Source organism: Haliotis rubra, unplaced genomic scaffold (assembly GCF_003918875.1).
Source record: "Haliotis rubra isolate DU_JTF1 unplaced genomic scaffold, ASM391887v1 Scf414, whole genome shotgun sequence".
Lineage (NCBI taxonomy): Eukaryota > Metazoa > Mollusca > Gastropoda > Lepetellida > Haliotidae > Haliotis > Haliotis rubra.
In genome coordinates, this window is record NW_025767096.1 from 301,004 (window position 1) to 328,553 (window position 27,550).

General features: G+C 42.5%; 2 protein-coding genes across 2 annotated transcripts in view; one reads left to right on the forward strand and one right to left on the reverse strand.

The window, feature by feature from the left end:
• Positions 1-4,041, forward strand: part of LOC124288270 — a 109,420-nt gene extending 105,379 nt beyond the window's left edge. The window contains 6 exon segments of the mRNA XM_046724782.1: positions 30-167; positions 1,100-1,290; positions 1,581-1,808; positions 2,439-2,505; positions 3,009-3,170; positions 3,583-4,041. Coding sequence (XP_046580738.1) covers positions 30-167; positions 1,100-1,290; positions 1,581-1,808; positions 2,439-2,505; positions 3,009-3,170; positions 3,583-3,732 — 936 coding nt within the window. The 3' untranslated portion in view covers positions 3,733-4,041.
• A 5,637-nt stretch (positions 4,042-9,678) lies between these two features.
• On the reverse strand, positions 9,679-27,205 carry LOC124288271 (SET domain-containing protein 4-like; the record flags this gene model as incomplete). The annotated part of the gene is made up of 8 exons (XM_046724783.1): positions 9,679-9,916; positions 10,363-10,477; positions 11,049-11,129; positions 18,124-18,208; positions 22,191-22,365; positions 22,552-22,972; positions 23,775-23,901; positions 27,199-27,205. Coding segments are annotated over 8 exons (1,116 nt in total), but the record flags the coding sequence as incomplete, so codon positions are not given.
• Positions 27,206-27,550: the final 345 nt, after the last annotated feature.

A 27,550-nucleotide genomic window follows, 5' to 3' on the forward strand; every position in this document is an offset into this window, starting at 1 on the left:
TTTGACTCTCTCTCCCTGTATCTCTCCAGGTATACATGCCATGTGTCCTGCAGAGCAAGAAGAGGTACGTGGGCTTCAGCTATGAGACTGTGGACCAGAAGGAGCCAGTGTATGATGCCAAGGGTATTGAAACAGTCAGACGAGACAACTGTGCTGCAGTTTCCAAGGTGAGCAGAGCACAGCCACTGCAATACACCTAAACCGTCCCAAGGAGTGTGAACATCTGTCAGCGGTGAATGCAAGGCGATGACCAAGTTTATTGTAGTGATTCTTCCCTTGTGGACTGTGTGGAGTAATGGGTGCTACTGGTGGCCAAGTGAGGAGTGCTGTTGCTCAACCTGCAGCTCCTGTGGGTTTAATTCTCCTCTCCATATGGCTCAATACTGAGTTCTTGGTTGCCACAATCCTAATAGGAACCTAGAACTGTGGAGTCTTCAACATAATTAATTGCATATCATCGTACCCCAATGGTGTTAGATGCTGCTTATTCTCTCAACCAATGGATTGTCTGTCCACAACTAGGTAATTTACAAACTGTGGTGATCAAGTGAATCTGACTGTCACTAAGAGAGTAAACAGACAAACTGTGAAACCAGAAGACAGTCAGTTATGCTCAGGAGATAAGGTTGGGCATAGAATGAAATGATAGAGTTGTAGACTGGTAGACAGATAGAGCTGTAAAAATGGGATTGTTGTAGAGTGAGTAAGTGAGTGAGTAAGTATGGTTTTAAAGCCACTTGTAGCAATATTCCAGCAATATCACCCGAAATGGGGACACTAGAAATGGGCTTCACAGTTGTACCCATGTGGGGAATCGAAACCTTGGTCTTTTGTGTTATGAGCGAATGCATCAACCACTTGGCTACTTCACAGCCCCTTGTTGTAGAGAGATACAGTTTTAAAATGGTACACTAGTAGAATTGTATTGTGGTAGAATAGGACTGAAGTAAAATAGTACTTTGGGAAAGTGGTACTGTGATAGGATGGTACAATGGTAAAATGTTATAGAATATGAATATGAATATGAATAGAATAGAGCATGAGTCAGGATTAGTATAAAATATCAATTTTATTCAGAAAATTACATTATTTTGACCAGGTGCTGGAACGCTGTATCAAGCTGCTGTTCACAACCAGAGATGTGTCACAGGTCAAGGCCTTTGTTGAGCGCCAATGTCAGAAACTCATGGAGGGTAAGGTCAGCATTCAGGATTGCATCTTTGCCAAGGAGTTCAGAGGCATGATGGGATACAAGCCAGGTGCATGTGTGCCAGGACTGGAGATTGCCAAGTGAGTGCAAGCAACATCGTTTTGCTACATCATTATCAATGAATCAAATAACATACAGATCAGTTAAGCAGAACAGTCATCTGTGCTACTGTTGTAATGGAATAGGCACAGACGCTGGGAACATAACCCAAACACTTGAACTTTATTAACTTTGAATACAGAACTGATATTTCTTGTATAAATTGACCTTGTTCAACAATATTTCGATGCATTTTGTAATTAATCTCATCTATGATGACTCATGCTTTGACATCAGTTGAAAGTAGATGTGATCCATTGTCTGATTACAGAAAGCTAATGCGACAAGACCGCCGTGCAGAGCCTCGTGTTGGCGAGAGGATACCCTATGTTATTGTGTATGGAAGTCCAGGGCTACCACTCATCCAGCTGGTCAGACACCCCAGCGAGGTTCTGCGTGACCCAACACTGCGCATCAACGGCACTTACTACATCACCAAGCAGATCCTGCCACCACTACACAGACTCTTCTCACTGATTGGAGTTGACGTCTTTGGATGGTAATTGCTCCATTGTGTTAAGGTGTTGTTACAGTGGAAGATCACAGCAGAGTTGCATTATTGTATATCCTGTTAGTAAGCAAAATTAAAATTCCTTACATAAATGCTACAGATGGGAGTGAAAAGGCAAGAAGTAGCCTGAACCATTATCAAAAGTATTCACATTCTTGTGTTCTTCCAACCTTTGACTGCTGTGACACTATGCCATTTAGGGAGTGGTAAATTGCAACCAATGTTTATTATGGATTACACTTTCTTAGGATCTTAGTAAAGTATTACATTTGACCACTTTCTAGATGCCATGGTGTATTCTTCAACTATGGGTTTGAATCCTGAATGGATCTCAACCCACCAGAAATTCTAGAATCTGTACTTTACTGACAAACTGTGATAGTTGTCACAACTCTGTCTCACCCAGGGGTGGACTTGTTATTTATGTGGCCTCCATATAACCATGGTAAAAATTTCCATAGTTTTCTTTCATAAGAATCAGTATTATTTAGGTTTTGATATTAATAATATTGACTGATGTTAGTTGTTAAGTCATCACCACTGCTGTGTTATCCAGTGTTCATTCCAGCAAGATGTGATGTGGAGGAGTATTGAAGTTTATGCTCACATTTCAAACAGGTATCAAAGCATGCCAAAGGTGATCCGTGTTGTGCCACAGGCCATCGTGTCCGGGGACTCAAAGAAGGTAATGCATAATTGTAGAACGCAGATTGTCTACCTCATCTTTTAATGAGGGTTTAGACACCACTTCCATAGTGCCTTTAACTTGACAGAAAACCTATCATTGTGGGTTCAGTTCCATGATTATGTTTCAAGGCTTGTCAGCACCATACCTGTGGGTTTCACTTAGGTGGTAAGTGTCCAAGAACTGTGGATAAAAATCTATTGGCTTTTCTCCCACATGATGCAAACACACGATGATGTAAGGGACCGTTCATAAGTTATGGCTAGGGGGTGATGAAGATTTTAAGGGGGCGGTCACACATTTTGTTTGGACATGCAGGGGTGGGGGTTGGGGTTACTTACTTAGTTCATAAATTTTAGGGGGGTTCATTCACAGTGTACGTGCTTTTCCATGATAATCATCTTCGGTCCCTAACTGAGAAACTTACACACAACTCACTGATGTTCCTGTCCAGGAATATCCCAGCATCACAGTTTGACGGAGCATTGTTGTTATGTTGCCAGGGCACCATTTCCCAGTACTTCTCTGTAAGTAACTGCCCTGTCTGTGACGAGCAGACAAAGCAGCCAATCTGTGCCAAGTGTATGCTGAACCCACAGATGGTGGCTGTCACACTGATGGACAAAATCTGGCGCTGGGAATCTGTCTATGAGAGGCTGGCAGAGGTAAGCTGATGTAAACATGGATATGTTCTCCATGTGGGGATTGTGGGTTAGAATTGAACCTATACTAGTGGGAAGAGGCGACCAAATAGGTGGTCTGACTTTGTAGCATGACTGATGGCATGCAGTGTTAAACAATAATCTGAACTGTTCTTTCAGCACCAAACTAAGTGCATTCCTTATCAAAGTAAAAGCTTTGTTCTGCAGATGATCCAATAGGACTGGATCCCAGAACACATTATTACTTAAGTGCCATTGGTGTGGCCAATCACATTGATTACTCTGTAGTGGTATTAGTCATAGCATTCTCACTGTAGACAACAGTTATTTTCTGTATGTTGTATATTTGTATGTTCTGTGTGAAACTGGAATGTGTGTTCATGCTGCCAGTAGATGTGGAGTTGTGTTTTGTCAGGTATGCCACACGTGTATGGGAGCGCAGGACACGACTCAGCCCTGCATCTCTCTGGACTGCCCAATACTGTTTCGCAGAAACCTGGCCAGGAATGATGTCTCCCGTGGCGACCATCTCAGGCAGTGCTTGGAAAAGGTTCTACCATTCTGATATTGTCCCCAACAGTGATATGTGATTTGAGCTCTCTTCATATGTTCTTGGGCTTAGCGAAATCTTGAATAGATTCTTCAGTAATGGGTGGATTGTTGAAGATTCTCCAGAAATAGGTGGATTGTCGAAGATTCTTCAGAAATGGGTGGATTGTCAAAGATCATTCAGAAATAGGTGGATTACAGAAGATCCTTCAGAAATGGGTGGATTGCAGAAGATCCTTCAGAAATTGGTGGATTGCTGTAGATACTCCAGAAATGGGTGGATTGTGGAAGATTCTCCAGAAATGGGTGGATTGTGGAAGATTCTCCAGAAATGGGTGGATTGTGGAGGATTCTTCAGAAATGGGTGGATTGTGGAAGATTCTTCAGAAATGGGTGGATTGTGGAAGATTCTTCAGAAATGGGTGGATTGCGGAGGATTCTTCATTATTGGTGGACTGTGGTACAGAGTAATGATAAATTTGGTTCATTGATAGGGCTGGATTGGGTCCAAAAACATATTATTAATCTAAAATCTGAAATGATTATTTCAATTTTATTGTCAAAGCGATTTTTACCATACAATAACTAATGGTCTTTTTTATCTGAAGTTTTCCCTGAATTTGTTTTGTGTAAAGTTGGCAGATCCATAAACCAAACAATAACAATGTATGGTCTGATACTCCTTCTGCAAGTATTCTTCACCCAAGTTCTCAAAGGGAACTACTCTCTCCATGACTCATCTGAGATTGCTGTATCACTTCCAGTGATGCTCTCAACATTATTTATCAGTCTGACAGTCTAGTAATACCTTGAAATTGTGCTAAAACGGAGATATTGTGTCTGTTGACCACAGTTGTCTTGACTAGTTGGAAATGAATATCCATGTGCTCCTCTACAAGATGTGATAGTGTGATCATTCTTGTCCTCAGCCATTACATGGACCCACAGTTGAGACCATTTGAAAGTTTATGTGTTCAACTGGAAAGTGTGTATATCCAGATTCCAAATGTTCATGGAAGTGGGACTATAATTCAACTCTGTCAACATGTGCTACCATGAGACTAACTTCATGTGCATCACCGGATTCCAATTGTTAAAGTGGGACTATCCTGTAACTCAATTACCATGTGCTACCCTTGACACTCATGATACGAGCACCTCCTGATTCCTAGTGCTTATGGAAGTGGGACGATTATATCAACTCTGTTACCATTTGCCAGAATGAGACTTACGGTATCTATGTGTATGTCCTTATTCCAATTGTTTGTGGAATTGGGACTGTCATAAAACTTTGTTGCCATGTGCTACCGTGAAATGAGCATCTGACGACACCTAGTGTTTTTGGAAGTGGGACTAATATATAAACTGTTACCGGTGTATGAAATAAGGCCCATCCTACCGCCCGAGACGGGCTAGATTTCTGCCGGACGGTCTAATTTTACAGCTAGCCAGCCCGATGGACAGGTGAAAAAAATATATTCAGATAACGTGTCCACTGGCACTGCCGATTTAGGACTTAAGAAGGACTGGTTAAATCTCTTCTGGGCTGGTAAGTTTTTGAAGTTACCAGCCCAGATGTCTGGCTGGGTTTTTGGCTTATTTCATACACTGCTGTTACCATGTGCTACCATGACATTTGATATGAGATAAGAATGTTCCAGGAGTGCTTGAAAGACTCACTAATGAGGATCTTTCACCTTATTTTGCGTTTGGCTAGTTTTTGGCGTCTCTGAACCAGTGTTTAAGAGATTAAAATCAAAAAGAGGTATTAAGCCATTTTTGTGATACACAGGTGTACATGTTAGAACGAGTTATTTATGCTAGTCATTTGTTCATGTATATGTTCATGTATATACAGGTAAACAGATGATATGTAGTATTCATTATGGAATGTATTAGCTGGGATATGTGGATCTTATATTTGTGTGTAAAAGTGGGTGGCCACTTTAGTGGATTTTACAGTTTACCTGAACAGGTATTTTTACTATGTGCTGCTTTGATATTTAGCCCTGGAAAATGTGGATGCGTAGATTCAGAGGTATACATATATATAATGGTTGAATTAGAGATGAGACAATGCTGTGTATTCGAAGTGATTCTGGAATATATCACAGAACAAGTGCATAGTCTACCCTCCTCCCATCCCTCGTAAGAAATATGGCTCGGGGTGGGATGAGCGTCTGATGAAGAAATGACTGTGCCAAAGCTGTAGGACTGCCCATCTCAGGGATGTGTTGCCATGTATGGATGTACTGGTCGCACACAGCACACGACAAGGGCAGCTCTACTACAGCTCTCATACAACGAGGTGCTTCCACATCTGCCTCTCCAACCGACCTTCACCTTGTTGGCACAAAACAAAATGGCCAAGTGCTGTAATAATATTTCACCAACGAAGGACTATGTATTATCTTAGGTGAAATGAATATTTTCATGCTAAAGCTTGGTCTGTTTGTAAGATGTTAAATAAATATGATCTTGATCATAGCACAGTGGGGTCATAAGAGACTGAGATGTGATACCCCAACTTACTGCTCAACCCCTTCCGACATCAACCTCCGCCTGCATAATACCACGCTGTTGTCACTGTGAGGCATGGCAGTAGGCTCTATTATGGTGTTCGAGAATGAGGGGAAAATGTGCCATTTTGTTTATCCTATTTAATTTTGTGCGTTATTTAGAATCATATAATGTTTCTCAAAGTCCTATTTATATTCAGTGTGTACAGTACCATGGGATTAGATAGTACCTCAGTGTATTGTACACTTTCCAGTCGGGGAGTTGACCACAGCATGTGTTCCAGCAGCACAGAAACAGGAAGAGCTTATTCTTGTTCATATCTTCGAGGGTAGTGTGTCATTAGTGGGAATGCATCGCTAGAGTAATTGTACCAGTTGTTATTGTGTGTGATCATTAGCACTGTGATTTTGGACAGTGCAGCTGAAGCTGAGACACAAATATACAGCCCACACCATCTGGGATCAGGAACAAGTCGGTATTACGCTCCAGGTTAATCCATCATGGTGGTCAATGGTACAGTGTAAGGGGAGACCCAACTTGGAGTGTTACTGAAATGTCCCCTTGATTTCATCATGGAGTGGACTGTATCTGCATTTCGTGGTCTTTTCCCTGACTTTTGAGTTTACCTGTCAACTGTTGTACAAATGGTAGTTGTATACAGATGGCTCCAATTTGTGTTGTATTTGTTGTAGTGGTAAGTGCAATATGTATAAGTGATATTCAACTGTTTGCGGAAGTGTAGCATCTGCTGGTTCATTCATTGTACATGCGTTGTTCAAAACTTTCATCTTATTAACAAAATCAAAGTTTATTACATCATAATATAGTCATACAGAATATTTTGTGAAGCATGTCATCATCAGATTTCAAGAACCCTAAGAATATGTGTCCTGATGTTAGATTGTAAATGTTTTCCTGTGAAACGTGATTGCCGGGCATGTATTTACTGGTAGTTGCTACAGGAACACAAGGTGTCAGTCATAGTGAACAGTACATGGAACTTTGTTATGGAACCAAAGATACTCATACTTCATCTATGGGACTGTACAGAGAAGTGTTTTGTAAACATTATTTTTTGTAGATATTTTGAAGATTTTATAACAAAAATATGCCCCAAAATCAACAAAATACAAGCCAAGTTTTTTCAAACAAATTCAATATCCAGTCTCAACCATTTAGACTTAGGAGACAAATGGCCAAATCTTCATGTTGATACACCTTTCAGATGAGTTTCATATACTTGTCCCTTGTTATTTGATGGAAATGTAACATCCATTCTTCAGTATGTGTAACAAGAGGAATATAATTTGAATATTTGTGATTACCACAGAGTATATGTTGATAATTTTGTATAAAGTAATATATAACATTAATAAAACAGATTTTGTTTCAGTGAGAAAATCTAAATTTGTTTTCAGATTGGATATATATTATACATAGATTGCTCAGCAAAATGTCTGTGTGTAGCCAGTGTTGATTGTCAGCAAGATGCCTTTTTTCTCTCTAATTTTCAGTGGAATTTGATTCTGTTTGCACAATGGCAATCTTGTGAATATCACTTTTATTGTATGGGATCTGGACCTTGTTATTCCTGTTTCTGTTACCATATTTTCCTCATAGCAAGCTTCAGGTTGTAAGTATCAATGGTGTATGTCATGGTACACTGCATGGCAGACAAACTGTGGTATCTAAGTTTATTATTAGATTGTTATTTTATATTAGATATTTACAATTTATTCACCATGCTGCTAACAAGGTCCTGCTGCCTGAGCTGAGTGTTGAAACAGAGTGCTTAAGGCATAGTCAGGCTTTTATAATATTTATTACACATTTCACACTGATATTCAATCATTGCTTTCGAGCATAGCTGGACTACATGTTTAAAGGACAGTTTCTTTCATATTTCTGAACATTTAAAACTTCACAAACTCTTAACAATATGTTTGGACTTCAAAGTATCACATAAGCAGATTTAGAGGCACATTATTTGTAATTTTTATATGAAAAAACTGTATTCGACTGAATTTAAGATGTATGTGGTTCATCATGTTTGACAAGCAATATTTAACTGGAGCATCATGTCAGTAACAGCCTGAACTGCCCTGCTTGTAAGCAGCCAATCTGTGTGTCTGATGTTCTGTGAGTTGGTTTTGTACTCTCTGAGCAGCTACAAGTACCAATTGTGGAGGCATAATATTGATTTGTTTTGAATATTAAAAAAGTGGAAATTGGTACATACATCTTGAGTGTTTCTGTGAGTGATGCAATTGTGCCAGCACTATCAAAGCAGTATGAGGATGGCTTGCAATGGGTACTGAAGCAGGCGAAACAGCTGAACAATACCAATACAGTAAACTACATTGGAACAAGTGTGTGTGTGTTTGTGTGGTTTTATGCCGCTTTTAGCAATATTCCAGACACCAGACATAGGCTTCACACATTGTACCCACGTGAGGAATCGAACCCGGGTCTTTGGCGTGACGTGCAAATGCTTTAACCACTAGAATAACCTACCGCCCCACATTTGAAATGAACATACGGATAATGAATTGGTATTTGGTCATGCCTGCATATTTCATTTGATGTTTATACTAAAATTTGTGGTCCCTTTGAGTTTGTTATAACCATAGTTTACTGTAATGGAATGGACCTTTAGGTGGTATAAGTAATATACCAACATATCCGAGAAGGACAAATGACATGTCATAAATTACTACTTCGAGTATCGGAGATTTTGATATAGGATTGGTCCACTGTAATCTTGTTCATTGTAAGAGTGTTTTAAATAGATCAGGTTGTCAGACTCGGTGACTGTCATACCATGCTGCTTATATAAACCACTGTGGGTTCAATAACACATTGCATCTCATGCTTAGCATGCCAAGCATGATACAGACCAAGGGTCTTCGGTTTATCTTTTGTGCAAAACCTGACAGCATACATTTGGTTCTAAAATATTTTTTATCACAGAAGCAGCCATTCACACATACATAACAGTGCACCAACATAATAAAATCCGACACATCCACCCCACCAAAGGACAGATGGACATGTGACTGTGAGGGCTTGTCAGGAAGCTGTGTATGGAATGGATGAAGTACAACACATGTTGATTAAATCAACTTCCAACATAGTGGGTGGTAAAAAAATATATCCCAAAGAAATAACTGAAGTAATATTTTCAGAGCTCAGCTCATTGATTCTACTAACAACTCTCTCAAAGCAAGACATAAAATGTTTTGGTGTCTTCCATTCTGAGGATGATTCTGAGACACCCATTCAGAGCAGGATTCTGATAACAACTACTAACTGTAAGGTATGTTATATTTGGGATTACACTTTCTTAGTAAAGTACAGATTCTAGTACTTTTTGGGTCTGACTTTGTGTGCTGGCGATTAGGTGCCTGACTCTGAGGGTGTTGGTTCGAATCCTGAATGGGACTCAACCCAAAAAGTACTAGAATCGGTACTTTACTAAGAAAGTGTAATCCCAAATATAACATATGTTACATTTGACCACTTTCTAAAATGGCATTGTGTATTTCAAGTACTAACTGCCTGTGACTCTGGAGTTGTTAATTCAGGAGGCCACTGAGAGTCTGCTCCAAAACGTGTTTCTTGTCCTGAACCAAGGTCAAGGCCAGTGTTTCATGTTCAGACAGCAAATCTCTTTCACTCACCTGCAATCAAACAGTCCTAAATGTCACCACACTAGAAAGTGGATACAAAGGCATGTTTCAATATGAATGAGCTAAAACATAAAGCTATCAAGTAACAATCTTGACTACATCTCCAAGACTTGTGACTTAAAATTGACCGATATTAATCATATTTCTTATGTTTAGAAAAAAACAACTGTGTTTCTGAAATCAGGGATTGGGAAAGGCAGGGGCCATGGCCCATTTTGCACATTATAATAAAAAATGGCCCATTAAAATTTTGAAGTTTACTATTGATACAAGGGCAGAGGCCCATTCTAAAGTCAGAAAATGGCTAATAATCCTGAAAATGGCCCACTGTCAAAGTTCTCTATCCCAATCCCTGTGAAATGCTATAAATAACTAAATGATAATCAAGGTTATTTTTTATCAAAATGGTCAGAAGAATAAGTTCCAAATTAACATACCAAGTACTTCTTAATCTTGACCAAAGCCACTTGAAGAAGAACCTTGGCAAAGTTGAGAGTTCTGACTTCGTTTTCTTGTGATACCTCTCCCATATATACTGCTCTCCAATTGTTACTAAATTAAAACATACAGAAAATTAAGTAACCTAAAATGAAAACCTTCACAATTTAGTAATCATGATTGACACCATTCTGGTCGGGGTTTTTCATCTCTGCTGTCTTGATGTTCTACTTTTCCCCAGCTGCTGGTAAATAATTGAAATCCGAAGAATCAAACCAGTGAGTGATGATATGATCTTCATCCCCACCGTGGGAGTATGATGACATGCAGTCAGAAAATTTACCTTGCCTTCAGACATACAGGCTCTGTAATTACAGATTGCTGCTGCACTGTAGCTCACCTACTCACTCACTAACACAATAGTCCTAATGACTTGGAACAAAATATGCTCCATTGTTAGCGGACACATACATGTCAAAGTTCAAACTCAGACTGGCAGTTTCAAAGAAGGAAACATGCATTTTGAATTGGAGTGCAAGGTCAAAACACAAACTGGTGATGAATCCCACTCCCAGTACATCACATTTCTCAATAGAGACTTAGGAAGTTCAAAGTTTCTCTAGATACCAGGAGTAGATTTTTCACAAAGCATATCAAGAGAAGTTTACCAACAGCAACAACTCACAGTTCATCACAGCTCATGGCAGTTATTCTGAGTAGTGTGTGGAGGTTCCATGCCATCCCGTCTGTGCGGCAGGTCAGGTCACTGTAATGAACACATGGCCATTACTAAATCGTTAAAAGGTGCCTTCAATACAAATTTGGAAATTTTAATATAAATTGTATATTTATATACTTATCCTATCTCACGACTTGCACCTCTCTCTCTTGCTTCGACTTTTAGTGGAACGACTGTAAACGTTTTTCCCATAGGGCTCCTTGTCCATTCGCCCGTGCACTCCATGCTGCTCTCCTTAATTAGCTTCCTAGTTCCTAATAAAGCTTGCAGCATGCTCCACTAATTACCCACGTGACTACCTTGAATGATCATTCTCATCTTGGAGCCAACATTGTAATCTGAGTAGTGGGAAGGCCGGGCGGGTATCCATCGCGTGAAATAGGATAAGTATATAAATATTCAATTTATATTAAAATTTCCAAATTTTCAAACTTATCCTATCTCACGACTTGCACTTATCCCACGGTTGGACGGTGGGCCGCAGATTCCCCTTCTGTCTGGACAGTGCGAAGAGCTGGTCTTGGAGCTGTGTGGACTGATGACAACCGTAGATAGCGATGTACAAGGGAGGCCTGTTACGCATGCATGCAACTCCTTGTAGTGGGTCCTCCGGAACCCCTTGACTTACTAAGCACAACGACTCCCAGGGAGATGGGTGCTCCCGAGCGATGTGGTGTTCCTCCGCAACCTTGTAAAAGACAAGGGGCGCAACTCGGCAAGTAAGCCTCGCCTCGCCACGATTTACAAGGTACCCCCGTAATTAAAGTCTTGCGACTAGAATCGGGCCAGCCCCTGCTTCAAGAAGGCCCCCCAGATATCAACCGAGGCGGGTGAATGAGAAACACAACTCGGAACATTCAGTTCGGGGCAGCATCAAATTGACCCTCACTCCTTTGCCTAAACTTAGTCAAAGGATGTGCCCGGCAACTTTGGAGGCAGAACGCAACGAAATCCACTGGAATTCGGGAGTGTCACACTTCACTTACGTAATTGCTCCGTGGAGTAGAGGTCAGTAAGGGTGCATGTCGGACACCTCTGCATTGTCATACTGATTGTGCCTCAGGTCCGTAGGGCCATGCTAGGCGGCCGTATTCCGATGCCTTGGTATGGAGGCCAAGTGAAGTAGTTCTTAAACCCATATAATGAGAACAAAAGGTTGAGATCCAGTTCAACTTTTATTCAGTATATTCAAGGAAGTAGTCACGCGAATGCGGAACCGTCCCTCATCTGCGTTGTTGGGCCGATGTAAGCTGCTGAGCCAGTACAAGAGGTCCGAACTGGTGTAGTCCCTGGACATCCGTGACAGAGAGGTCTCGCAGGTAATGTGAAGAGAAGACTGTATCAGAACGCCAGAAGCAACCTTCCATGATAGCGGTCGTCGAGGCTAGTGCACGAGTCTCAAGAGGATTGGAAGCGGCTGGAGGAGGCAACCCTGCAAAGGTGTAGGCTCGCAGGATCGTGGCACGCATCCAGAAGGCCAATGTGGTCCGGGAAACATCGGTTCTTGAAGCATTCGACAAGGGTATGAAGAGGCGCTTCCAAGAATGGGGGACAACGGGGAAATGGTAAACATCCCATCTGGTTGCCCTGGCAGTTGGTTTTTCGCAATGAAGTCCCAGCTGAGACCCAGTAAAGCCTTGCCATGCTTTTTCCGCTCGAACCGCACCTGATTGACATCAAGCGCATGCAGTTCAGATATACGAGCAGCGGTAGCCAAAGCTACCAGGAAGAATGTCTTGAATGTCACTTGTTCGAAGTCCTTGTCTTCTAAAGGTTCATAATCTGTAGAAATCATATGACGAAGGACGACGGACAGATCCCAGGCTGGAGGTCTGAACTTCCTGGAGTGGTCAGAGAGTCTATAGGAGCGTAGTAGACTCTGCAACTCGGGGAACAGTGGAAATCTTCATGCCCGTGGGGGTAGCCAAAACAGAGTTGATAGCGGATAAGTAGGTAGCTAACGTAGTACCCTTGAGTTTCTTTGAAGTGCGGAGATGCTGGAGAAACTCAGCAACGACCTGAGCGGAGGTGGAAGTGGGAGATGCAATTCCCCTAAGCTTGCAATAGTCTTCAAACTTCTTCCACTTGTTGTCGTACAAGGAACGGGTCGAAGTACGATGTGCTGAAGTGATAGCCGTGGCTACTCGGCGAGAGTAGCCCTTAGCTATGAGAAACCTCTGAAGACGCGCCAAACGTGTAGATTGAGGGTCGGAGGTTTACCCGTGGTGCAGTTCCGAGTGAGGGTGAAGAAGTAGGTCGTCCCGGTTGGCAAGCGGTACTGGGTTTGGCTCTGCAAGGCTTCTTAGGTTGACGAACCAACTTCTTGCTGGCCAGAAGGTTGCGACAAAAAGCAGTAGTATGTTGCTGGTGGACAATAGTTTCTGTATTACTTTTGGTAGCAGAGCTGGAGGGGGGAACGCGTAGGCATTGAGACCCTCCCATGATATTGCCAATGCGTCGAGGTCCCATGCCAAGGAGTCTGGGATTGGTGATATGAACTTTGGCAGTTGGTTGTTGAACCTTGTGGCGAACTGATCTATTTGAGGCCGTGATAACGGGTAGATAATCGACTGAAAGATCTGGGGTAGTAACTTCCACCCTGTCGGTGACGGTTGGTTGGATCGGGACAAGGCATCGGCGATCACATTTTTTACCCCAGGAATGTGTCTGGCTCTGGCTACGATGTTGAGTGAGTCGATGAGATGGAAGAACCTGATCGCCCATTGTAGCAGATTTGCCGAGCCTGTCGAGCCTAGATGATTTATATACCAAACCACTGTCAAATTGTTTGTTGGATCAACAGACTGGTTGATTGAAGCTCTGTTGCCCAATGTGAGATGGCTTGAATTACCGCCTTGAATTCCAGCCCGTTTATATGAAGTACCCGTTTGTCGGATGACCACAGCCCGGCCACTTGGTGGACGAGGAAGTGAGCTCCCCAACCCATGAGGGATGCATCGACGAATAGGTGATGAGTCGGTGCAAAGGGCATCATAGAGACTCCGGTGCAAACATTCCGTTCGTCCAGCCACCATGGAAGGACTGGACGAAGCGGTTCTGGAAGGCAAATTAGTTCCTTGGGGTTGTCGGCCTGAAGGTACGGGCGTAGAAATTGCTGTATCGGCCAAAGTTGGAGCTGGCCTCTGTACGTTAAGGCTTCTTGAGCTGACGTCAGAAGGCCCAGTAGCTCCTGCCACTGTCGTAAGGTTCTTGCCTGAGACAGTCCTGGAGGAATGCATTGCTGAATCTTATCCACCTGTTGTGAGGTACGAACATCATCCCCTGACGAGTGTCGAACAGTGCTCCGATGAATTGGAGTTTCTGAGTCGGTATTAGTTCCGATTTCAAGATGTTCAACAGCCACCCTAACTGTCTGAGCAGCGTGGTGGTGAACTGTAGCTGGCGAAGCAAAACGATCAGATCCTGTTGAGCCTGGATGCAATCGTCTATGTAGCTTTCGAATGTGATCCCTTGAAAGTGGAGGAAGCTTGTTACGGGCTTGGTAATTCGGGTAAAAAGCCACGGAGCCGTGGAAATTCTAAATGGTAGGACTTTCCATTGGTAGTGATTCCCGTTGAACGCGAAGCGAAGGTACTTCCGGTGTTCTGGATGTATCGGAACGTGAAGGTAAACATCCTGAAGATCTAGGCTGATGAGGAAGTCTCCCTTCTTCAGGATGGTGCGTAGAAGGTTGATCGACACCATCCTGAAGTGAGGTGGTGGAAGCAGGAATCGGGCATTGAACAACTTCATATTGAAGATGAGCCACAGTTTGTTGGAATTTTTCTTTGGAACCAAGAAGATGGGAAAGTAGAATCCTGGAGTGACGGGCGATGGACCTAGGAGCTCTATTGCGAGTTTGCAATCCACAATAGGTGCGCTATTAGACAGAGTCTGAAGCTGGTCCACAGGATATGAGCGATGAGTCGGATGCGACGTCAGAGGTGGACTGCCAATAACGGGTAGCTGATAGCCGTGAAGTAGCAGGTTGGTGACGTACGGATCTTTGAGGATGGTCCAATTCGGGGCGAAGATCTGCAATCTCCTGCCTACCAGAGTGTTGTAAACCGGAACGACTGGGGGCGGGAGGTCCCAATCGTGCGATTGTCTCAAGCCGTCACTGCTTCCCGGCGCTGGTCCCTGGGCCAGAGTTGGTCCTGGGGGGGCGACGGGAGGAACCATCACGGCCAGTTCTGTTTCCTCTGCCAGTTGATGGATCGCCCTGAAAAAGATTGCGTAAATCCAGATTGGTAGGGGTGAACTGTGCAGTTTGATGCTGTTTTAATGAGTCCTGGAGCTGTGACTTCTGTATCTTTAACAGTTCAATCGAGACTTGAAAGTGGGTTTCTTTATCAACTTTATTAGATACTTCTTGGATGCTACCATTGAAGAGGGAGTCAGTAAACCAAGGCTGGCGAAACAGTTCTGTTTTAAGTCGCTCCTCCCATGAAGAGATGTTAAGGGGTCCACGTCGGCGAACAGCAAGAGTGTAGCCCAAAACATGAGACAACTGATCCAGGATAATTTGGAACTGGTCCAGAGCTAAAGTCATGCATCCTCGGATTCAAGCGCCTTGATCAGGGTAAGTATGCTCCAGAGCAGTGTTAACAGCGTCGACTGCTGCAATCACGCAACTAATAGATGGCAACGTCTTTTCTCACGCCAACTCTCGGTCCTCAATAAGGTAGGGCGAAGCAGCTCGTTTGCCATACAGGGTTCCAATATCCTCATCAACTGTTTGAGCCGTAGAGATTTTTGTTAGGCCGTGGACATGAGAGGTAAAAGGATTATATCTGGGAGCAGAGAATCCGTCCTTAATTCGTTTCAGGCTCTTGAAACCATCATTTAGTGTACTGGATAATTTCAGAATACAAGATCGAGGTGGTAGGGTGATGGTAGACCAATCCCGGTTCCTAAGAGTATAAGAGTGATCCAGGTCATCTGCTGAAGTACTCAAGGGAAGTTGGAGCTTTTCAACAATCCAAAGGAGTACCTGAGGTGTCTCAACTGCTGCAAAGCTACCCCCAGGGGTAGATAACTCAGAGTGAGTGGGAGATGCAGACATGGCTACTTGGACTGGATCAATCTCAGGAGGTGGACCAGATGAAGAGCCAGGAGCTACCGAAGCCGGATGGGCTGGAGTAGACGGCTGTATTTGGTTCCAGGCTGAGGTTATGGCCCTGATCATCATATTTAGATCCAGAGTCGCTGTAGGAGTGGAATTGTTATCAGGTTCCCATGACTCAGCGATGATCCTAGAGTGAGTCGAAGGGTTCTCAGAGCGTGTAGACGGAACATCGTAAGAGACTGTAGGCCTATTAGTGGTATTAGAGCAATGATCACCCCAACGTCGGTCAGAGGAACTGCATCGAGATCTCGACGTGGTAAGTACCGAAGTAGGTTGGTAAGCCGGTGATCTGGATTCCCTAGTATGGCTAGGTGATCTGGTATGATATGAAGAACTAGTCCGGGTCGCTGTAGTTCTAGTTGGTGATCTGGTTCTGATTGGAGCTCTGGTTCGACCATCTGAATAGGATCGGCCATGAGATGTGGATCTGTACTGTGATCCCGATTGATCAATGGCTCTGTAAGGTGATCTAGATCGTATAGGTGACCTGGGTTGGTAGGATGATCTGGATTTGTAAAGTGATCTGGATCTATAAGGTGATCTGGATTGAACAGGTGATCTGGTTTGCAGTTGCGATCTGGCTTGATTTGGTGATCTGGATTGGTTAGGTGATCTACTTTGATGTTGTGATCTGGATCGGTCCGGTGATCTGATTCGAAGTTGTAATCTGGATCCATTAGGTGATCTGGATCGGTCCGATGATCTACTTCGATGTTGTGATCTGGATCGGTTCGGTGATCTGTTCGGTGGTGATCTGGATCTGTCCGGTGATCTGATTCGAAGTGATCTGGACCCGTTTGGTGATCTGGATCGGTTAGGTGATGTGGATCATAGTTGGGCTCTGGATCGTGACTGTGATCTGGATCGATCCGGTGATCTTGATTGGGCTTGTGATGGTGATCTGGATCTTGAAGGTGATCTAGAATGATGTGGCAATCTGGATCTGCGATTAGGTGACGAAACCTGAAGTGTTGATTCATAATGAACGTCCCCCGGCGACGCTGTTGTTGAACGCGGTTGGCCAGGCTCCAAACAAACTGAGACAGTCGAGGGGATATGTACCGATGATCTGGATGATGATAGTGTCTATGTAAGGTCCCCTGGTAGTATAAATGGGACAGGCAACGAAGAATTGTCGATCACAACCACCCGCGTGTGATCTGACGCGTACGTAATAGGTGCCAACGTCCTCAGATAAGTAAGAATCTGATGAAGCGTCCATAAAATCCTCTTGAACGACAGACGTCGCTCTCTTGCGTGAAGGTACGATTTTCTGTCGATCTAACTTGATACGCTTAGCGGGAGTGGGATCAGATTCTGTTGATTTCCTGTCCCTATCGGCGATTCTCCGGGAGCAAACACGAAGGTAGGCCTTAAATTCCTCATCTTTTAGTGAATTACACTTGCCACATCGTTTGTTCCAGTTACATTGTTCAATACAGTCACTGCAAGACGAGTGAGGGTCGAGGGACGAATAATTTGTCTTGCATTGAGCACAAACTTTCCTTTTCCTTGACTGATTATCAGTTTTCCCCATGATGTTAGAGTGAAATAATGTCCCTAATATACAGCACATCCACACAGTCGTATGACAAGAAAAGACATGATCAAATAGTCAGGTAGTCAATTAGTGGAGCATGCTGCAAGCTTTATTAGGAACTAGGAAGCTAATTAAGGAGAGCAGCATGGAGTGCACGGGCGAATGGACAAGGAGCCCTATGGAAAAAAGTTTACAGTCGTTCCACTAAAAGTCGAAGCAAGAGAGAGAGGTGCAAGTTGTGAGATAGGATAAGTTTAAAAATATGTATTTGAGACAAGAGCACAACTGATGCAATCTTGGTTAGTAACAAGAAGTGTACAAGGATGACCTGTTTCCAAAGTATATCAACTTACTTTTTGAGTTTCATTTCCCCAATGATATCCATCTTCCTGTCCCAGTTGTCCACAGAAAACTTGTGCCTCAGGATTTCTAGGTCAGCTGGAATAGCATGTAGAGAAATGTGATGACAGTTGTGACACCATTCTCTTCCCACAGAGGTTACTTGTCATAACTTCCTACGAACCTGTCCTAATACGGCAACATTTCCCGGTTCTCATAAAATCCCCTAGCAACAAAACATCGCAACACGAATTATCTCCCTTCTTTCTATCCCATCAGGTCACGTATTACATTGACTTAGATCCAATTTGACTAATGCAAGCAAATATTGGGCCACAAATATCCCTCTTCTCTGTCGGGGACTTGTGTTGATGTGACACACAAGACATTTAATGGTTAGCTTGTCCGTTGTCAACGAGGGCGATGGAGACGCCATTGATCCGCCATTACATGACAGAGTCCTGTCTAGAAGAAACGTTTACGCATCGCGTAGGGGAATAGGTTCTAGTTTTCCCGAAGCATACAGAAATTACCGAGGCCTTGTGAATGATCACTTTTGAAACAACGTCACTGATTGCACAACTAAATCTGATTGCAACCAATCACGAATCCTGAATACTCGCACCATGAAAAGGCCGATTAGAACAGAGGTTCATAGGAAGATATGACAAATAACCTCTGTGGGAAGAGAATGTTGTGACACTGACAGTTGTGTTTGTGTTATACTGACACCAGCATGACAGCTGATCCTTTGAAAAACACACGTCTCTCCATGCTGAAATACCATGGGAAAACAGAGGCCATAAAAACAGCTTTCATATTTACTATACACATCATAGACGTTTGGGTGGGGAAGACCCATCTGTAATATAGACAAGATACAGTGCGGAATACTCAGTGACCTAGTCACATTTTACATTAGGAAATACATAGCAACCATACTAACATATTACCTGGTTACAGTTTGGAAACCCCAGCAACCATATGGACATGTTACAGTGGGGACACCTCAACTATACTCACATGTTACAGAAGAGAATGTCAGTCAACTGTACTCACATATTACATGGGGAATCCCCAACAACTACACAGACATGTTACAGCAGGGAATCCCCGGCAACTACATAGACATGTTACAGCAGGGAATCCCCAGCAACTACACAGACATGTTATAGTGGAGACTCCCCAGCAACTATATAGACATGTTATAGCAGGGAATCCTCAGCAGCCATAGACATGTTACAGCAGGAAATCCCCAGCAGCCATACAGAAATGCTACAGCAGGTAATCCCCAGCAACTATATAGATATGTTACAGCAGAGAATCCCCAGCAGTCATACAGACATGCTACAGCAGGTAATCCCCAGCAACTATAGACATGCTACAGCAGGTAATCCCCAGCAGCCATACAGACATGTTACAACAGGGAATCCCCAAGCAGCCATACAGACATGTTACAACAGGGAATCCCCAGCAGTCATACACACGTTACAACAGGGAATCCCCAGCAGCCATGCCAACATGTTACAGCAGGGAATGCCCAGCAGTCATACACACGTTACAACAGGGAATCCCCAGCAGCCATACAGACATGTTACAACAGGGAATCCCCAGCAGCTATACAGACATGTTACAACAGGGAATCCCCAGCAGCCATACAGACATGTTACAACAGGGAATCCCCAGCAGTCATACAGACGTTACAACAGGGAATCCCCAGCAGCCATGCCAACATGTTACAGCAGGGAATGCCCAGCAGTCATACACACGTTACAACAGGGAATCCCCAGCAGCCATACAGACATGTTACAGCAGGGAATCCCCAGCAGCCATACAGACATGTTACAACAGGGAATCCCCAGCAGCCATGCAGACAGGTTACAACAGGGAATCCCCAGCAGTGACACAGGCGTACAACAGGGAATCCCCAGCAGCCATGCCAACATGTTACAGCAGGGAATCCCCAGCAGTCATACACACGTTACAACAGGGAATCCCCAGCAGCCATACAGACATGTTACAACAGGGAATCCCCAGCAGCCATACAGACATGTTACAGCAGGGAATCCCCAGCAGCATACAGACATGTTACAACAGGGAATCCCCAGCAGCCATACAGACATGTTACAACAGGGAATCCCCAGCAGCTATACAGACATGTTACAACAGGGAATCCCAAGCAGCCATACAGACATGTTACAACAGGGAATCCCCAGCAGCCATGCCAACATGTTACAGCAGGGAATCCCCAGCAGTCATACAGACATGTTACAACAGGGAATCCCCAGCAACTATGCAGACATGTTACAGCAGGGAATCCCCAGCAACTATACAGACATGTTACAACAGGGAATCCCCAGCAGCCATACAGACATGTTACAACAGGGAATCCCCAGCAACTATACAGACATGTTACAACAGGGAATCCCCAGCAGCCATACAGACATGTTACAACAGGGAATCCCCAGCAGCCATACAGACATGTTACAACAGGGAATCCCCAGCAGCCATACAGACATGTTACAACAGGGAATCCCCAGCAGCCATGCCAACATGTTACAGCAGGGAATCCCCAGCAGCCATACAGACATGTTACAACAGGGAATCCCCAGCAACAACACAGGCATGTTATAGTGGAGACTCCCAAGCAGCTATATAGACTTGTTATAGCAGGGAATCCCCAGCAGCCATAGACATGTTACAGCAGGAAATCCCCAGCAGCCATACAGAAATGCTACAGCAGGTAATCCCCAGCAACTATATAGATATGTTACAGCAGAGAATCCCCAGCAGTCATACAGACATGCTACAGCAGGGAATCCCCAGCAACTATAGACATGCTACAGCAGGGAATCCCCAGCAGCCATACAGACATGTTACAACAGGGAATCCCCAAGCAGCCATACAGACATAAGTTACAACAGGGAATCCCCAGCAACTATGCAGACATGTTACAGTAGGGAATCCCCAGCAGCCATACAGACATGTTACAACAGGAATCCCCAGCAGCCATGCAACATGTTACAGCAGGGAATCCCCAGCAGTCATACACATGTTACAACAGGGAATCCCCAGCAGCCATGCCAACATGTTACAGCAGGGAATGCCCAGCAGTCATACACACAGTTACAACAGGGAATCCCCAGCAGCCATACAGACATGTTACAACAGGGAATCCCCAGCAGCTATACAGACATGTTACAACAGGGAATCCCCAGCAGCCATACAGACATGTTACAACAGGGAATCCCCAGCAGTCATACAGACGCATAAACAGGGAATCCCCAGCAGCCATGCCAACATATTACAGCAGGGAATGCCCAGCAGTCATACACCGCGTAACAACAGGGAATCCCCAGCAGCCATACAGACATGTTACAGCAGGGAATCCCCAGCAGCCATACAGACATGTTACAACAGGGAATCCCCAGCAGCCATACAGACATGTTACAACAGGGAATCCCCAGCAGTGATACAGACATGTTACAGCAGGGAATCCCCAGCAGCCATGCCAACATGTTACAGCAGGGAATCCCCAGCAGTCATACACATGTTACAACAGGGAATCCCCAGCAGCCATACAGACATGTTACAACAGGGAATCCCCAGCAGCCATACAGACATGTGCAGTCATACACACATGTTACAACAGGGAATCCCCAGCAGCCATACAGACATGTTACAACACGAAATCCCCAGCAGCAATGCCAACATGTTACAGCAGGAAATGCCTAGCAGTCATACACACGTTACAAGGAATCCCCAGCAGCCATACAGACATGTTACAACAGGGAATCTCCAGTAGTCATACACACGTTACAACAGGGAATCCCCAGCAGCCATACAGACATGTTACAACAGGGAATCCCCAGCAACTATACAGACATGTTACAACAGGGAATCTCCAGTAGTCATACACACGTTACAACAGGGAATCCCCAGCAGCCACACAGACATGTTACAGCAGGGAATCCCCAGCAGCCACACAGACATGTTACAGCAGGAAATTCCCTTCAACCACATACATACATTTTATGGTGCACAGAGTAGTGCTGAGGTTCCAATGTACAACTAGATTTACCTGTAGTGAACTCATACACGTTGAAGGGGTTGTCTGGGAGAGTAAATCCATATTCTATGAAGAGCTCATCATTGCTGTAAGGGTTGTAGTTGATAAAGACCTGGTCGTATTTCTGGTACTTATCAGCTGTGACAATCTCATATCGGCGGCTTTCCCTGTTCAACCTGGCCTCTATCTGTTGCTCAGAAACAAACAGGACCAACTCAGTAATTTGAATAACTGGAAGCTATTCTTATTCAAAAGGCAAATAGACTAAGATGGCTTGTGCATCATGCTTCTTAAACTTCTTTTGAGCAGTTTTTACTCTCAATCTTCTTATTTGGCATAGGTAATCCATAGACTTTTTGAAATAAACTCTGACCTTGGCTTCTGCAGAATGATTCAGCAAGTCGAGGTAGGGAGCTAGTGCGACATTTGTTTCTCTCTCCGTCAGTGACAGGTACGGGGACTCCAGTATCTTCACATACACAGATCGGGTATTAACAACACACCAGGCCCAGCGGAATCTTTCATATGTAAAAATGTTAAAATCAGGACAGTGTTTTCTCAGGAAATCCCTGATATTTGCAAAAATATCTTGAACTCTTGTCTGCTCAGAGATGGACTTCATATATGCATTTGGTGGAAGCCTTTCCAACTCTTTCCCTGTGAAGTACAGTGGTGTGCTAAATGTGGGTGGTAGGGTCTGGATGTAGGGGTACCAGGATGAGGTGGCACCCTTCTCCCATTCCCACACCAGGAAGACGGACAGGACTCTCTGAGGGCTCAGGGGTGGAACACATCTGAAGAGGAACGCATCTTATGTAGAACAGTCAGGCTGAATTAAGCATAGATTGGTTATCCACATGTAAAAACTAAAAACAACTACTTTTAGTACCTTTTTTCTGATCAAATTGTTTTAGCAGATTAAACATATATTTGACAAATACAAAACTAAAATAGCACACGAAAGAGTCGGACTCTGGTTACATGAAATAACTAATTGGTACTTGGATTGGTTCCATGTCAGGAAATAAATCATTCTGTGGAGTGAATACATGTTGTCAAAATGCTGGAGGAAAGCTGACTTAGATGACTGACATCAAATTTGCCAGGACTGTCCTATGGATTGAGAGTTGTCTCCCTTTAACAGTTGATGTTGTCTGCTTATGAACTTGACACGACTTCATATAATCAGTGCATTAACCCACAATGACTTCTTGTTAATGTTATGGACACCCATATAAACATATCCCACAACACAGCTGATTAGCAAACACAGTGTCACATAAAACAGTTTGAATTTTACAGAGGGGAGCAATCTTTGATACATAACACTCTGAGTTTGTTACAAAATTCTTGGTGTTCCCCAACTCTTATGGTATAAGTATCTGGAAATCATTGTCAGTTGTATGTGCATGCAAGGGTAAGTGCAATTGTGTTTTCATATTTTCTTCCCATTCCTATCAGAATATTACATCATTGTACTCACTCATTAATATTCTCTTTTGTTTCAAGACTTGTCAAATCACTGAAACAATTAATTGCCCCAAAACTCTTCAATCAAACATCTTCAGAGATATAATTAAATCAAAACTGCCTCACTTTTTAAGTATTGCGCCAACATCACTCCTGAACACTGTGTTTGTTGTGATAAGTGCACTTTCTGGAATGGACAGGATTATCTCCCCTTTATGAAGGGCCTTATTTGTCCGCAGCCCTCGCCCAGTTTCTGGAACAGAGATGAAGAAACAGTAACAGTAGATGACTCAGATGACTGGAAGCCTGTCAAACTTGAGTAATACTGGAGATAATAAAGAGAGACACTTCCCCCATCTAACTTGTCAAGGAAATTGATGCCACCAGTTTAGCACTTGTACAAGTTTTGTGAAGATGTCTAAATAAGTTTATTTTATACTCTTGAAATAAACCCCAACCTCATTTAAGCAAAAACAAAGAGTTTTACAACAGAAAGCATAACTCTGTAAATTATGAATTCTTGATGTCAGGTTTTACAATTTCATAATTCAATCATCACTTACTGATGAACATAAATATGTCACGTGATTTCTAAGAGAATATCAACCAAGGCCAATAATACTTTTAAAGGGCCACTGATCCAGCCAACAGTCTAATTACGAAGCCAAGCTGCAAACTGGTCAGCCTCTGCTCCCTCGACCGTGACAGGGACTGGGCTACTGTCCACCCTGGCAGAATTTCTTCAACCTAATCAGTGGGACATTAGGAAGGTTGGAAGCCCATCAGATGCCGTTATTTGAAAATATCCCCGGTTCTTGTCTGATTGTAATAAAGTATCCCAGCAGTGTAGGCTTTTTCAGATTTTCAAATGTTTGGATGGTATAGTGACTGATCCAATTTGATCCTATTTCTGTGTTTTTTACCTCAATATTTAATGATGTAAAAATATGATGTCTATTATGTATGCTATGATATCAAAAAACACACATTTGATATATTTGAATCCATAAACTAAACAACCCCACTTTGCCATTGCAAAATAAATCTGAAATTTTACTTAGGTACCTAGGTATATACATATAAGACAAGTATATGGATGGCAACTTCTTGTTTATTTCAAAATCACCTGAAGAAGGGGCAAGAAGTAGCCCAGAAACGTTGTGATATACAATAAACAAGAAGTTGCCATCCATATACTCGTCTTATATATTCACCAACTTCTAAATGCCTCTCAAGAATCTCATAGGTATATACAGTTTTTATGCTTATATATATTTCTTATGTAACAATGAAGTTCCGTTCGTATCCTCAAAATAGTGTCTGCCCATAGGGCTTTTTTCAGGCAATCAAACTTGCATACAATACAGCGATTACTACTCTCTTGCTGTAACCCTTGTTTGGTGGTAAACCTACACATGTTATTTGTCATCATTCACTTTATGGTCAGTTAATGAATTTATAACAGGTATACATGTAATTACATGATAACACCACTCAGATTACCCGACAAAGGTTCCCATTTGGTATTTCTCGTGTCTGGAGTAAATACTCATCATTATAAATTGAGGTCCGATGTGGCAAATGTATTACATCTTATGTAATATGCGCATGGAAGTGCAGTAAGAGGAATTATCAGCTGAGTTACAAAACAAACATCGATCAAAGGATTAACCGATAACACGCTGATTGATTAATTGCTTTTATCCTGCACAGCGGATTTGTCAAAAGGTAGTGTTTATGTATGTAGATTTACTAATCTATACTGAATACACCCTGTCGTAAAGTCTCTTTGTAAAAACAACGTCCTTCCTTTAAAGGAATAACCGCCAATACATTGATTGATTGCTCATTATTGGCTGACTAAATTACTTTTTTAAAGAATGGCGGACATCATGCAATTAGTTGCCAGGTGTGCTATCTTGGGTGACCAATGGGACTATACACCAATGTGAAAAACCTGAAACGATAGATCACTTTTTCCCATATTACACTGTTAAAAAGACACATGACATGGAACAGGATACTTTGTCAGCTGCAGATGAATGGCACCTCATTCCTCTATGTGGATATTGATGGATACATTCCCCGAACAAGGTAATAGCCTGATATTGTTGCTATAACTTTAGTCTGTTTTAATTTTAATATTTGCATTTTGTTTTTATTTATTTGTTATTGGGATTCAACAGAATCATTTTTTTTGCCGTGAAGTGTAATGAGACAGACAACATACACTAGGTCGCACTAAGGGCGTGTGTGAAATATGATACACGTTGACAATCTATAAAATGTCTAGATATTACAGTGATGTTATATATTCACTAAGTATAAGCAGATCGTGTGCATTTTATTAACTTTCAAAATGCATACAAATATGATAATAAACTAATTAGGATTATAAGACAAAATATAAAGACGTACATTGACTTCAGTTATTTCAGTCCTAACATTTTTTACCACTGGCAGATGGTTAAACTTAAAATGTTTTCATTTGTTATCAAAATATTGTCATTTAATACAACATTCACATTGTCTAGTAGTGAACCCAAGCTCAATACTCTCGCCAAGACTCCCCATGTACTTAGCTAGCCTTACTTTCAAAACAATGCTATTGTATCAGGCTTCTCACCAAATTCAAGGTCAAACTATTTCTTAAATCAAATTCTACATCCATTTACGTTAACATTTTTATAAAGTCAACATTACTATTAATCGAAATTTTACATCAAAATCAGCATTTTAATCAAAGTGAATATTTTTTCATAAGAAACCAATTTATTCATCAAAGTCTACATAATTTTACAACAAAATCAACATAAGATTATCAAGTAAAAAGAATTTATCTTTGTTGATCAGTCTATACTTATACTATCAATTGCGCATGAGGGTGGCGCAGCAGAGGTAACGAACCAGTCATGAATGCTGGGATATCATCCGGGTACTCACTGGAGAATAACAATAACATAAGCAACAACCAGTTCACGGAAATTGATCTGGATCAGTGGCCCTTTAATGATGGGTTTCAAACTAGATCACTATATTTATACCCAAATGTAAAATGTCATCATGCATCCCATGTGGCTTGGGAGAATATATGTATTATTTCTGGAATAGGCCTAGTTCACTATGTCTCTGATATTCTCTATGATGCCTTAGAACTTGATCAGCAAATTTTACCCTGAAAGTATTCATAGTGACTCCTGCAAAAGCATGTCCACAGCGCTGACAGCTGGATGATAAGGATAAAGAATGATTTGCCTCACTCTGTGCCAGGCGATAATGAAAACATTATGTGAAGGGACAGGCAACCGTTTTGCATCATACATTCCGTTACGCTCGGAGGCATTCCTGATCGAAACTGGCCTGTCCCTTCACATAATGTATTCATTATCCCCTGGGACAGTGGGTGGGGTAAGAAGGCCCTAGATACCCACCGGACTAGATACCCACACCTGTGGTTAGCGTGGCTAGACATGAGACAATTTGTTCAATAAACAATGGGCACTTAAAGAACATCTGTTATCGACACATACATTTGTAAAACGTCACTCACTTATAAATCATAATTCTATCCTAAAGACAACCCATCATTCAAGGATTTGCAATGTCTTGAAATAACCCGACTTAGCATTGCTCCGAATACCTATGATGTCTGAAAAACTTTGATCCGATGCTACATATGTATTATAGGTACAGGAAAATCAACGGTTTGTAAGTAGTGTCTTCACTTATTGTTTTCTAAAACTCAACATCAGCATGAACAACCGATCAAATGTAGACTACCCTGTAATACCTGGTAGCATCGATATCTTTTAATATCTAAGTTCTACACCTATCCCATACCAGGGACCATATAATAGTCTCGGAGTCTCACCATACCTATAAATTCACATGGTTCTAAGTCA